This window comes from Ptychodera flava, chromosome 18, assembly GCF_041260155.1.
Source record: "Ptychodera flava strain L36383 chromosome 18, AS_Pfla_20210202, whole genome shotgun sequence".
NCBI classification, from domain to species: domain Eukaryota; kingdom Metazoa; phylum Hemichordata; class Enteropneusta; family Ptychoderidae; genus Ptychodera; species Ptychodera flava.
In genome coordinates this window covers 21201668-21214691 of record NC_091945.1, presented here as the reverse complement: position 1 = coordinate 21214691, position 13024 = coordinate 21201668, and the positions used below count along the sequence as shown (strand labels likewise).

The 13024-nt window shown below is 36.7% G+C and overlaps 3 protein-coding genes across 5 annotated transcripts in view; 2 read left to right on the top strand and 1 right to left on the bottom strand.

Moving 5' to 3' along the window:
* LOC139117133 (snRNA-activating protein complex subunit 5-like) overlaps nt 1–4782 on the top strand; it is a 32086-nt gene extending 27304 nt beyond the window's left edge. The window contains exons 2-5 of one of the 2 annotated variants that reach the window (XR_011548459.1): nt 484–596; nt 1774–1866; nt 2585–3709; nt 3744–4412. Coding sequence is in view for 1 of the 2 variants with exons in the window: in XM_070679984.1 (XP_070536085.1) it covers nt 495–596; nt 1774–1866; nt 2585–2803 (414 nt within the window). In the remaining variant the exon portion in view is untranslated. Of the gene's footprint in view, nt 1–483; nt 597–1773; nt 1867–2584 lie in introns of both variants that reach the window. The other variant, XM_070679984.1, reaches the window with a different exon arrangement.
* LOC139117135 (transcription initiation factor IIA subunit 2) lies at nt 4771–9491 on the bottom strand. 2 transcript variants are annotated; one of them, XM_070679986.1, is made up of 4 exons: nt 9452–9491; nt 9184–9321; nt 7451–7555; nt 4771–6956 (listed from the first exon to the last, which is right to left on the bottom strand). In XM_070679986.1, the coding sequence occupies exons 2-4, from the start codon at nt 9253–9255 to the stop codon at nt 6804–6806; spliced, it is 330 nt and encodes a 109-aa protein (XP_070536087.1). In that variant the 5' UTR covers nt 9256–9321; nt 9452–9491; the 3' UTR covers nt 4771–6803. The 2 variants fall into 2 exon arrangements, with proteins under 2 accessions (XP_070536087.1, XP_070536089.1); XM_070679988.1 differs by having other exon boundaries at nt 9447–9479.
* Nucleotides 9492–9538: 47 nt separating this feature from the next.
* LOC139117132 (lysM and putative peptidoglycan-binding domain-containing protein 2-like) overlaps nt 9539–13024 on the top strand; it is a 43901-nt gene continuing 40415 nt past the window's right edge. Inside the window, exons 1-2 of the mRNA XM_070679982.1 lie at nt 9539–9755; nt 12375–12757. Of these exons, the coding sequence (XP_070536083.1) occupies nt 9588–9755; nt 12375–12757 (551 nt within the window). The 5' untranslated portion in view covers nt 9539–9587. The remainder of the gene's footprint in view (nt 9756–12374; nt 12758–13024) is intronic.

Here is a 13024-nt window from a genome sequence, read left to right as displayed (position 1 = left end):
TGCATAACATTGGATTGAAGGGTAACTTTAACCCCATCAAGAGTACCTGAATTTCTGTATTCGAAATTGCGTGTTCACATAGGCAGGGATAGGGTAAAAACAATATCTGATGTTGCGTTATTGTCAGTTTCAATACCTGCTGTTGTGATATTGATGTTGTAGTTGATATATGTTTGCTCACAAAATGAGAAATATATTTCTGCCAAAATTCATGTCATATTCACATTAAAATATTAGAGATGTGTTCCTTGGTTTCATCTTGGCCTCAAATGTGACATTTGCCATCAATTAATTGTGTTAGCCATGCTTCCTGTGATTGGGTGCGTCGCATCTGTGGAACACATCCAACTCTGGTCTAATTGTGAACAGCGCCCTATTGTGAACAGCGCCCTCCAGTGGCCAAACATCCCCTCGTGGATCTGAACCTGCAGGCCTGACCTGAATTCTGCACACTCATGACATTTTCGTTTTCTGTGTCTGCAGTCTAGATCATCATGAGTGGAAATTTACTTGGAGAATTGCAAGAACTCAAAGAGGAGGAAAAAGTGATCGCCAACATGGAGGGTAGGATGTTAGAACAGCTGAACAGACTCAAGGTAAGATTTCAATATTTTTACACTTACATTTGTTTAACCCTTTGAGCGCCAAAGTCTATTTTTGTCACCTTTATTAAATCTACCACAGACAAATTTTTTCTCACTTTTGCCAAAATTTTGGTAAAAACATGTAGCCGATGAAATCTAATATCCATTTGGTCCAAAATTATGAAAAAACTAACAGAAAAGTTCACAGAAATTTGTAAAATATTGCATTAAAATTTTGGTTGAAAAAATTACAGCAGTCAAAGGGCTAATTGCTGAAACAGCCTTTCTATTATTCAAAAATACACTGAAACATCTTTACATATAGGTAATATTAGTAATTACATATCATTTTCATTGTTTATCATGAGAAAGTTTTTCAATTGTGAAGAAGTACCAGAAAAAAAATCATTTGAAGAAAATATTGACCACCATAAAAAGGTTGCTGGAAAACCTAAAATGAAATTGGGATTCTGATGAGTGCCTTTCTAAGGTAGAAGGCACCTTTGGGACAGATATTTGGGCTCTTAAATTTTATCAAGATTTTTCTAATCTATTTAATATGTGAGGGGGGCTCATTTTTAAAGCTCTTTGTGCAACAAATATTTTCACCTTCTTGCTTTTTTGAAAATCAAAAATTTTACTTCCCCTCATAGAGTTAGCTCAGGGATGATCGCTATTTTGAATTTCAAATATTGGGATAATTTGTCTCTCTAGTGCCAAACTTTGTGAGATGACTTCTGATTTTATTCTTGTTGGTAAGAGAATAGTTGAAAACGTCAGTGAGGAAAGTTTGAGCTAAAGTCTTAGTCTGTTGACTTTTGAGGTGCGTACTACCTTAATAGTGATGAATCTGTCAGTCCATTGATATATATAAAAGCTGTGTTCTGATAAGTCAGTGTAGCAACCAAAAGCTCCAGCCTTTTGCTTATCCTCCTTCAAAATCTGAGATGTGACCCAATTGTCTTTCAAATGATAGAGAAATTAACACCGACTCGGCAAAAGCCTCATTTTTCTGCAAAGTGTATGATACAGCAATTCCATTGGTCGAGAAATAGACAGAAAAGCACATTTACCAAGTCATACCTGTCATCATGAACTAGAAACATGGGAAGGCCAAGTTTGAGAGTAATTGTGCCGCAGCTAGACAATAAAGTGAACCTAAATGCTTTTATGACATCCTCGCTCACAGGTGGAAGAGCTGGCTTTGAGGAGTATGATAACCATGAACGCTGAGGGCGCTAATCAGCCTGCACCAACTGAAGAAGACACTTACACCTCTGAGGTAAGCATTGTACAAGTTACTGTTACTCAACACCTTGCACACAACATTCACTCATTTTTGCCATCGTGTGCTTGATGGGCAAAGGTAGTTTTGGGGCCAACTTATCGTATTGCAGTTTGTTTGTTGGTGTACCAATATTATGGTTCTCTCCAAGGTACCTTGACTATTGCCTTCAGCTCAGCAGACCTGATGAAGACCTGCCTCTTTTGCAGATGTCAATATATGCCTCCCCCGAGAGCAACTCTGCAGCAGGATATAGGGGCTATGGGTATTCACATGAATGCCAAACAGGAACTCATTTGCTCTGTTTTGATTATTGCCATAGTTACACCATGGAAATCATGCATATGCATGACCCTCCAATGACCAATCAGCCTCTGACTTGAAACATTTGTAAGCAGTAAAACTTCCTACTTTAACCAGATCACCCCCATTCCCTGTTAACAAGTCCACAGTCACCCTTGATAACAGTGGGTTTTCCTGGGCTAAACCATTTTGTAAAAAGGTTAAACTAGCTTCCACAACTTATTTCAGTAATTCATCACATGTTTGAATTATGATTTTGTTGTTGGCTCCTGGCCCTTGGAAACTTTCCTGATTGAGAAGGGGTTAAAGGTCAAACACAAAGCATGTGATGTAATTGTCAGCCAATGATACCTTTTTTGTGTAAGGTGAATGGTTTTAACCATGTTATTGTCATGTTCTTACTCCAAAACAGGCACAGCAACTGGAATCCAACGAGATACCCATTGATCTGAATGCTCAGTTCATCAACCCAGGCACAGGTGGTTTTGGGGTCCAGGAGGAGGAAGAGGAGGAGGAGGAGGAGGAGGAAGAGGAAGACGAAGATGAGGGAGAGGATGGGGAAGGATACAGCTCTCAGTTGATGGAACTGATGCAGCAGATGAACAGAGACAACGCACAGTATGAATCATAGAGGAAGATATAGACAGTAGTCATACAGTGATGCAAATCAGACATGTACAAAGAACCTTGCTACATCTTGCCATCTTGACTCCTGGTGTTTTCAGAAGATAATCTGCTCTCCTAACAGCTTCTTTGACTGTTGCAGAAATAGTCATAAATATGGGGGAAAAAATTGCAAAACCTGCAAATCAAATCTCACAGAGAAATTTTGCCACTTCGGAAGCAAAATTCAGCAGGACTGCATGGGATTTTCACCTTTTCAAACAGAATTTTTGTTTTTAAGACTCATTTGTTTCATCTTTATAAATACCAGCTTTACGTGAACTTAAGCCTCAGTCCAAAAGAAGCTTTGCCATTTGACATGTGTTACCTATAGATATAAAGTTACCCGTTTTTATAGCTATCAACTTCCCAACAGAAATTGATACCACAAATTGAAATTTGCCTATTTTGGTACGTGTATCATTAACTGTCTCAATCATGTCCGACATGATGGGTACTTTTGCTGTTGTATTGTTGATCACTTCACATCATCAGATGTCAGAAATCATACAGATCATTCAGGATGACCATCTTACACCTAGTTTGTGACTGTTGAAAGAAAGTCATGATATCATGTAAAAGAATACTTCATTCAGAGTGCCATTCAGGGTTCCCTCAATCTTGTAGGATATCTAAGACCTTGGAGTCAATCTAAGAATTTAAGGAAATGTCCCTCAGTTGGCGCTATCTTAAAACATATGTACTATCTAAGTTTACTGAGAGAAGATCCTCGTTTCAAGGGCATTTCAATTCTGGCCTAGAGTTGAAGGGCACAATGCTGTCCTTCTGACCCTGAAGTTCTATTTGCATGCTCAGTATTATTTATTTTACGATCACTGAATCAGCAAAAGTTGTCTTTGGCGCAGAGAACTAGGTGTCTTGTTCAAGTTTGTGACGCAGAGAACTAGGTGTCTTGTGCAAGTTCCTGTAAGTTGATCTGTCAGTAATGCTGGTCTATTGACAGCACCAATTAATTGTACAACAAAATGAACATCACTATTTTGATGTAGCAAATATGTTGAAAAGAACAACCAGACATCTGTGCAGGTAGCTTTGAAAAATTGTCCGGTCGGTCAAAACAACACCTCGCTGTCCTGATAACTGCATTTCACCTGGAACTAATAAGAATGCAGATTGCATGTACCGTATGGGTGGTATACCACACCTCCGATTTCAGCAAATAAAGAATCAGAAATTGTTTAACCATTCATCAAGCAGGCAGCAGTGAAATTTACCTGGTTTACATGTGCAGGCAGGTATATCCTACTCCAAACATTGCATTGTAAACAAATTTGGATCCGTCTCCACATTATCAAGATGATAAAACAGATTTCAAATAGACTGCATAATGTCACTGACTCACAGCCAGCCAGCCAGTCAGAGAAGTAGTAGATTTCACAGCTATTCACCATCTATGGTTGAGGACATTTTTGATGTGAAAACAGCTAGCCAAAATCAGTGAATGGCAAAGAAAATAGCAGATTTATTGCATGCAAGGAGGCTGCATGCATTTTGGACGAGTTAAAATTTGTTCAGAAACCACAATATGTCTGCAACAGGTCTTTTCAAATTCTTGATCTGGAAAGATATTTGAAGAAATGAGCCAGTCTTTTCAAAAAAATGTTTGAGAGAGGTAACTATATTGAGATTACATAGACTAGGACTACGAAACACAATCAATGTTAGACGACCATTTGGTTTTCTGTGGCCATTTCAAGAGAACATTTTTCAAAATGGCTAGGCAAATTTCCAACAGATCAAAGGGTTAAGCTAAGTGATGTTTGAAATTATCAAAATATTCCTGTATATAAGCTGACACAATGGTAATGTGTCTCTGTCAGGTTCATATGTGCATGTTCGTATGTTAGATGACAGAACAGTTATTTGTTGGATGTGTGTTATTCTTATTTTGGAATAAAGAAATACTTGCTAAAGTTGGTAATGAAAGTATGGTGTTTTTATTGTGGGAAAATTCCAATGCTTGAGTTGAAAGTGGTTGTTACAGAACAAGTAAAGCAAACACAGGAAATTGGCACAGTACACTATTGAAAGGGGTGTTGACACTACTGAAAGGACAATTCTATAAATTGTCAAAGTTATCTACTACTGGCATTTTACATTTGACCTCTGTACTATATTCACCGGAGAAATCGTACAAATTCAGTTCCAAAAGAAAATCCCAAAACTATCGAAAAAGGTCAAAATATTCATACAAAAAAATTGTATATCAGAAGGCCAGGGTTGTTCCAGAAAATGGCCGCTCTGTGATTACAAATCTTGGTATCGTCACAACAAAATAGTGAACAGGCTTTATAATAATACACACCAAAATACCACTACAATGGATTCAATTGACACACTTCAGAAAACCTAAACGCAGTCATTCACAATCTGCGATGGGCAGTGGAGGAATGAAGACAAGCAATACATGGTGGAGAAAACAAAACAACAAACAACTTGCCGATTTGGTGAACACAGAAAAGTTTGGAAAATGTGTGAAAACTTTAAATATAGGGATGGTAAGCTGTACAGAATTATATGAATCGACTCTCAGCACTGTAAAATTTAATTTCAGTTTGTAACAACGTGTTTTTTTGTTTGAAAAGTGAATCAGATGGACAGCACATTTGTTTTCATGATTTTACACGAACAGCATAATACTTGCATTCTGCAATGATTTGGGACTGTTATTGCAACATTGTCTCTTTTGTACTACACTAGTTCCTGATGAGCAATAATGTTACCAGTTTCATGCACATTCTACATATAAAAGTGAATGGTACTGAAAAAAAACAACTACTTTGTGAGATCTTCTCAAACATTTGCTGGGATCAAAACATTCCCACTTGTTCATTTACTTCCACAAATTTCCACAACAACGTCACACACTATTTATGTCCATTTTGTACAGGTACAGAAGGTATACGAATGCCCATACATAATTGTGTATCTCAAAAGTGTACAGTATAAGATCACTGAAGTACAGAATTCCAGATTGCATCAAAAGCTCTGGTTCAGACCTCTAAATTCAACTACAGCGATCTTTTACAAGATATGAGATCAACAGATTAAAATGAGAAACCAGTCCACATACTGAAAGATACTAAAATTTTTCAGATTTTCTTCCACACAGCACTCACTGCATAGATTTTTCAGTTGATATTTTGCAAAGACTTTTACCAAGAGTACCCAGCAAAGACACAACTAAAATATTTACTTTTTGTATTTCCAGGCATCCTAACAATAGTAAGAGTCCAAGCCTGGGGTCTTAATATTACGCCATTCACAATCAAGCAAGTCAAGACTAAAAGCTTATTACATCAAAGTCTTCAAACTGTAATACACAGACGATTTTTTTCTTCACAAAAAAAGTCAGACTAAAATTCTACAAAAAGCAAGCAGATCACTAAAGCACAGCTTTAAACTTTGCGACTAGAATCCCCCTGCTGCTATATATTATAATAAACTAAGTTGCTTCATAGAAAAATTACATTGTTTCATAAAGCTTCTTCATGTTTTTGCTTCTGGCTCCCAAAAGTTCAAGGTTTTGTTTCTCATCTTTGCATGCTGTCTGCCCTTTTTTTTTTCTCATTTGCATGGAAAAATTTAAGACAAACAAATGATTATGCACTATGAATGACAGTTGTTAATATCTGTAGCATACAGTACAGTACCCGACACTGAACTTCTCAACAATGTTTTTCTGCGTGTTAGAATTCCTGCTGCATATAAACGTTCCCAGTTGTTGTTTTCGTGTCAGTAGTTGGATGCTGTATGCTCAAATAGGAAATGAAGTGAAAAAACTCACATCACCACAGAATTCCTACATGTATAAAAGATCAAAGATGAGAAAGAAACCTAGACTTTTTTTTGGCCGAAATATAAGAAACACTGGCTTGACAGATTTGGGAGGAAATGGTACATAGACAGGTGTTAGAGAAAAGGAAAAAAAAGCATATGCATTGGTTTTAGTCTCCACTCAATGCACTTGAACTCTTGCCATCGACTGCCACGATCTTCACTTTGTCGACCTTCACCATTTCTGTGACCTCCCGGAATTCTACATCATTTAGCACAAAAGTCCATACATTATCACAAAATCTGTATGTGTTCAGGTGACCCTGAAATGGACGCAAAATAAATAAACACTAAGTCTCTATTATCACATCATGAGAAGAATTACTGGTGTATGTACAATAACATAGTTGATGGTCCCAAGTGGTCGTCTCAAGAGAGGGAATCTTCACTGGTTAAAATGGGTTTCCATGATTGCTTGTCATAAACTGTCCCAGCATACTTTGTAAATTTCAGGATAGAACCAAACTTTGTTTTTTTCTACAAAAAATGTTTAAAACTGTGTGAATATATATATATATATATATATATATATATATATATATATATATATATATATATATATATATATATATATATATATATATATACACACACACACACACACACACACACACACACACACACACACACTCACTTTGGAGGATTTTTTGAGAATAAACAAGGAACAAAGGGCGAGGGAACGGTTTATAAAATGAATAATTGTGACGAAGAAGTTGATGTGCAGGGGATGTGTTTATCACATCACAAGATCAATTACCTTGAGGTTGATTCTGTTTTTGACCCTGGATGACAATGCATTGTTGATAGCCTTGTCAAACTGTAGTAGTACTTGGAGAGCTAACTGTGGACTGATCTGCTGTGACTGCAGAAAAATGGAAAAAGGGCAAAAATTGACATTTGTTAAACACACGTTACTTCATATTTGACCTTGGTTCTTCCCTATTTACCATATTTGTGGATATGACTTTTATAAGAACAGTTGGCCATGACCTCAAGTCAACATGTAATACTCTGGCCTCAGGGTGACTAACAGTTGTCACAAACATTTCAATTGCTAATTGCTTGACAGAGTTTATGTAATTTCCTCCTAGATTCTCCTGGTATGAATGCAGAGAGTTTGTGCCCGCCACTTAAACAGGAACTTCCCCTATAAAAGCCAGATTAACATAAATCTATGCAAATGTAAAAAAGCCACGCCACTGATCGGACATGCCGTGTTTGGTCCCAGAATCCCATAATTTTGCCATGTTTCAGGTGTTCATTGTCTTTGAATCTCGCATATGATGTCTGTGAATATATAGCGACTTAAGTGAAAATAAACTGAAAAATACAGGTTTTTTGTCAGAGAAGGCATATATTTCAAACTAAGTTCCCTGTATGCCCATTTGACCCCTCTGCGCATACATCAAGAAAGTGCCCATCAAAATTATTAAAATTTTTCATACGGTCAAAGCAATGCTATGAGAATTCAAAAACTCCTGCCAAGTTTATGCAAATGGCCGCGTCATCAGTAATCCCCCTATTGTGTGCCCACAGTCCTGTAACTTCCCGTTGAGAGCAACAACAAAAGTAATTGTATGAGGTCAAACAGGGGTCATCAAATTGGCATAGGTGAAAAATACACATGGATACATTGCTCTGTATTGCCTTTCTCAAAATATTAACATATAGTGATGAGTTTGATCAGCTGCTGAATACCTTTATTTTTGGAATTTTTTTTCTAATATTCACATTATCAATCTTGATACCACAGAAAAATGCTTTGTGTTACTTCTTTCCGTCTCCATCTATTTCCTCCATGCTTCTACTGAAAACTTAACGTAAAGATGGGCCACCTCGAAAACAGAGACAAAAGTTAAAGATAGAGAGACAATATTTTCTTATTAAACATAGAAGCCTGGAATTAAAGACCACTGCCTACCCACTGTGAAAGAATGGTAACACGTTCAGTTTATTCATGCTTCCTGTGGTTTTGCGAGCATACATCTCGTGCAAGCCTCACAATGGCAGGCACAACGAATCACTGGACCATGTTCTCCTTCTCGGTTACTTTTGAATCACTACATGTGACCATGGAGGTAGCACACGGTGTGCTACTTCCACAATGAGACCATTGTGAATTTGTCAAAGAAAAATGACAAAATCAAAATGATTCGTAGACTAGAATTAGAATGTGACAATGCAAACATGACTAGTACTAGGAAGGAAAGTCTTCATTTGCATAGTGGGGAACACAAATATCCCCTTCCCAACGGCTGATAACTGACGGCCTTTGTACAGAATGATATACAAAGGCAGAATATTTCTGCATTTAATTGGGAAGTCTGTCAAAGAGAGAAAAAATTAGCAAAGACAAAGGGCTGTGCTTTGTGGTTGTAAAATGGAATTGTCACAGGGATTTTTCTTCCACATTTTTGCGTCACATGAAGCGGTTTCTGTGCATATATATTCGCTAAAGACGGCATACTAATCAAATGGAAATTTATTTACCTGAATAAGTTCATCAAGGCTTTCTTGAAGGCTATTTCCAAGCGTTGTGTTTCGGTAAAGTTGGTAACTCATTTCGACAATATGTACGCACGAACTCCTTTTTCCTTCGTGGTGGACAGTCTGCCCTCTACAGTTGACCTGTGACGTTTGAGAAAATTTATGATAATTTGTATCGATCATAGTCCTATAAAAGCTGAAGTGATCAAAGTGTGCATACTATCGTTCATGAGATAAGAAAACGCGATTCTGAACTTCGATCGAACCTTACGTTTGTATCCTAGTCTGTATTTTAACTTCGCAACATTCCGTACATATTTCGCCACCAGCGTTGACCTTAAGAAAACTGAGCCACAGGAGATTATCGTCAATCGCGAGATCACCGCAGAATCAATCAGTTCACCAAAATGGCTCTGGACGGTAGCCGCAGTGAACGACAGTCACTTGGGATAAGTCGAAAATCATACGGGAAATCGTATGGAAGCCTTCAAAAATCAAAACAAGAAATCTACATCAAACACATCGTCTCGGAGACAGACACATTACAAGGACTTGCGTTAAAATACGGAGTTTCGGTGAGTACCAGAACCACTTCCGGAAAGTTGAACTTATCCGAAGGTTAGGTGAACGCAACTGAACCATGATATTTAATAGTACTGTACGTAGATGTCAGCATGAAAAGATCAGAATTAGTAAATCTCTGACAAGTTTCCACTAAGGTACTCAGGATATCTCCCATTTTCGACTGGATCAAATACATTCTCTGACTTCACACACTAGTCATTTCTTCTTGTAAATTGTAGGGCCTTTGTTTCGAAAACATGACGTCTATGAGCTAAAAATAAAATGACAACATCATAACATCAACACATTTTTCACAAATTTGCTCCAAACAGATTTTCTCCGTATCAAGCACAGCAAGTTTATCCGCGCCATTCGATTCCGTTATTAAAAGCAGCAATAATTGTGAAGGATTCAAGTAATAAATTCGATAATGTTACTATTAGTCCTCTGTCGCAAAAATAGCTGTCGAGTACCAGCATATTCACCAAAAAATTGGTTATTGAAGTAAATAACGTGTGGGTGTTAAAAATCATTTGGAATGCATCATGCATATCTTTTCAATTGGAAACAGTTTCTCCCTCAGCTCCATGTACCCTCTATATGGGTACTGTACATTCTCGCCATTTGAAGTTGAACGATAGTTAGGGCTGACCATTATAGATGGCTCTGATGGGGGAAAACTCCTAGCCAGTCTGCGTGAAGGGACTGTTTTCAGAGTTATCATCTTCGACTGTTGTTCAAACCTAATGTTAAAATGTCATTTGGCTCACAGTAACATGCGTATAGGCGTGTTCACTTCAAACATGTTACACTTACATTAATTTATAATATCATTGTGTGACTCTGAATCACCTCGTCTTCTGATGGTAAACACCACACTCCAAAGTTTTACACCTTGCTGACAAGCTTGTTTGTGTGTGTGTGTCCATATATATATATATATATATATATATATATATATATATATATATATATATATATATATATTATATATATATATATATATATATATATATTATATATATATATATATATATAACATACATACATACAAACAAATATTGTATATCTTTGGCTTTGACAAGAAAAATAGTACACTTATTGTTTTGTTCACCACTAGGCACCAGGAAGTTCAAATTGTGTAGAACTTAGACATAGATGTATGAAACTTTGTATTGCTGTCATATTCAGACAGTGCTTAAATTATTTTTTTCTTGATAGGTCTCGGTCACTTGTAAGTGTACCTTACAGGACCATACTAACGTAAATCCTAAAAACTACACGTACATATGTTCATTCATTGTACTCTTGGAAGGAGACATTGCCTCTTATCTATAGAGACAGATTGATTTCAACCTTTTCACCCCAAATTCCCAGTAAACAGGTCAACACTCACCATTGTTAACAATGGGTTTGGACCAAGCCATGGTGGTGAAAGGGTTAATGGTGCTACTGGCAGACAATACATGAAGAATCATCTTATGTTCAATTGTTAAATCCCACAAAGCTGATATTCATGAATTCCATTGCCTTAAAGAGTGTTCACAAGATACAACAGTTGCCCCTCGTAAAAATGAATAAAATAGTGGATATTGCATTACATTGAGACAGGTATGATATATTCTCTGTGGAAACCATGTATGTTTGGTTATGATTTACATGTAAACCCTAAATTTTATGTAAACTGAAGTGTTACATGTAAAAAACCCACTGTGTAGGCGCTTTCAATGTGCCTTCAAACCAACAAAACTCTAACTTTGGAATAATAGTAACTTGTGTTATATATTGGAAAGTTATTGAAGTACTGGTAGCAAGATTACAGTCATATAAAAAAAATGGAGATAAGAACGATAAACAGAGATAATACTTAAGTTGTATACAACCTAAAAATCAAAATATCTGAACTGGGTGTATTGTTCACAGGTATGTGAGGTCACAGGTTACGGTTGTAAAGCTGTTCATTAATAAAATGCCTTATATATCTATCATTTTATCAAATGTTTAACAAAACAAACTAAAGGAACAAAGGTCTATCATAGTCAGGGATGCTGAATGTGATATTGTGTTCATTGGAGAGACTTTGTGCTCTATAAATATTTTTATGACTCAGTCTAAAATTTTGTGTGTGTCAGGTACCAGTAAACATACAGTTGTCGTCATCTGGGCAAATCAACGTGAATGGTGTTTGGTCTTTGACATTCTTTAGAGCATGGCTAATACGTTAATATATCCTTGTTATTACAGTGGTTATGATCAAGTGAAATTTTGCGTTCAAGTGGGAAATTATTCCTGTGTTCTATGTGAATAAGTTCAAATTTCCCATTTACCAGGTACATTGCGAGGAAACTCACAGTGTACGTACATCATGTCTGTTTTCCACAATAGGCCACACCTCTGTGTTTTTCACCAATCTACTTATATGCGAACAACCAAATAAAGAGAATATTTTTCACAATGAATGAATATGCAAATTATGCATTGTTTTGTAAATTGTCATCTCTGATTTTCGAGGCTGTGGAGTTCACTGCATGTACATGTAACTGTACTCTGTGACTGGTTCACCTGAAATCGCAACATTTGTGTAATAAACAAGACAAACAAAATTTCTGTTTCGTTTTATTTTTCTACAGATAGAGCAAATCAAGAGAGCCAACAAATTATTTACAACAGACAGTATATTTCTTAGAAAAGTCTTAAATATTCCGGTGGGTGAGCAGCCACTTCCGGCACACGTCCTAGAAACAGCAACAGCATCGCTGACAAACGGGAATGGAAACAACACGTCAGACACAGCACCTATCATACCAAAGACCAAAGAGGAGTCGGAATCTGAAACTGAAGCTGAAGCACCGGCTGAGACTACAAAGGCAGTGACAGAAGAGCACAAGAAAGAAGAGGAAGGAGCCACTGAAAAGGATGAACCCAGGGACGAAACTATGGACTTTTTTAACAGAATAGACAGACAGGTTAGAAATATGAAAACAGAAGTGAAAAGGATAGAAGAAAATAGCAGGTAAGTTGTAAAAAATACAGATGAAGATTGCAAATATTGATATTGAATTAAAAAAACATATTGATGTATTGTTGAGTTTTATGCTTACTACCCCTTTAGATTAATGGTTCAATCCCTCAGAATTGTGAAGTGAATGCAAGGCTGCAAATATATGTATTTTCTGAAAGCAAGACCTTTCAAGTTGTTTTCTCCAGTTGATAACAGTTTTTTCAAGACAAATTTCAAATTTTTACATGATTTTTATCATAAAGTATTAGAAATCACTCT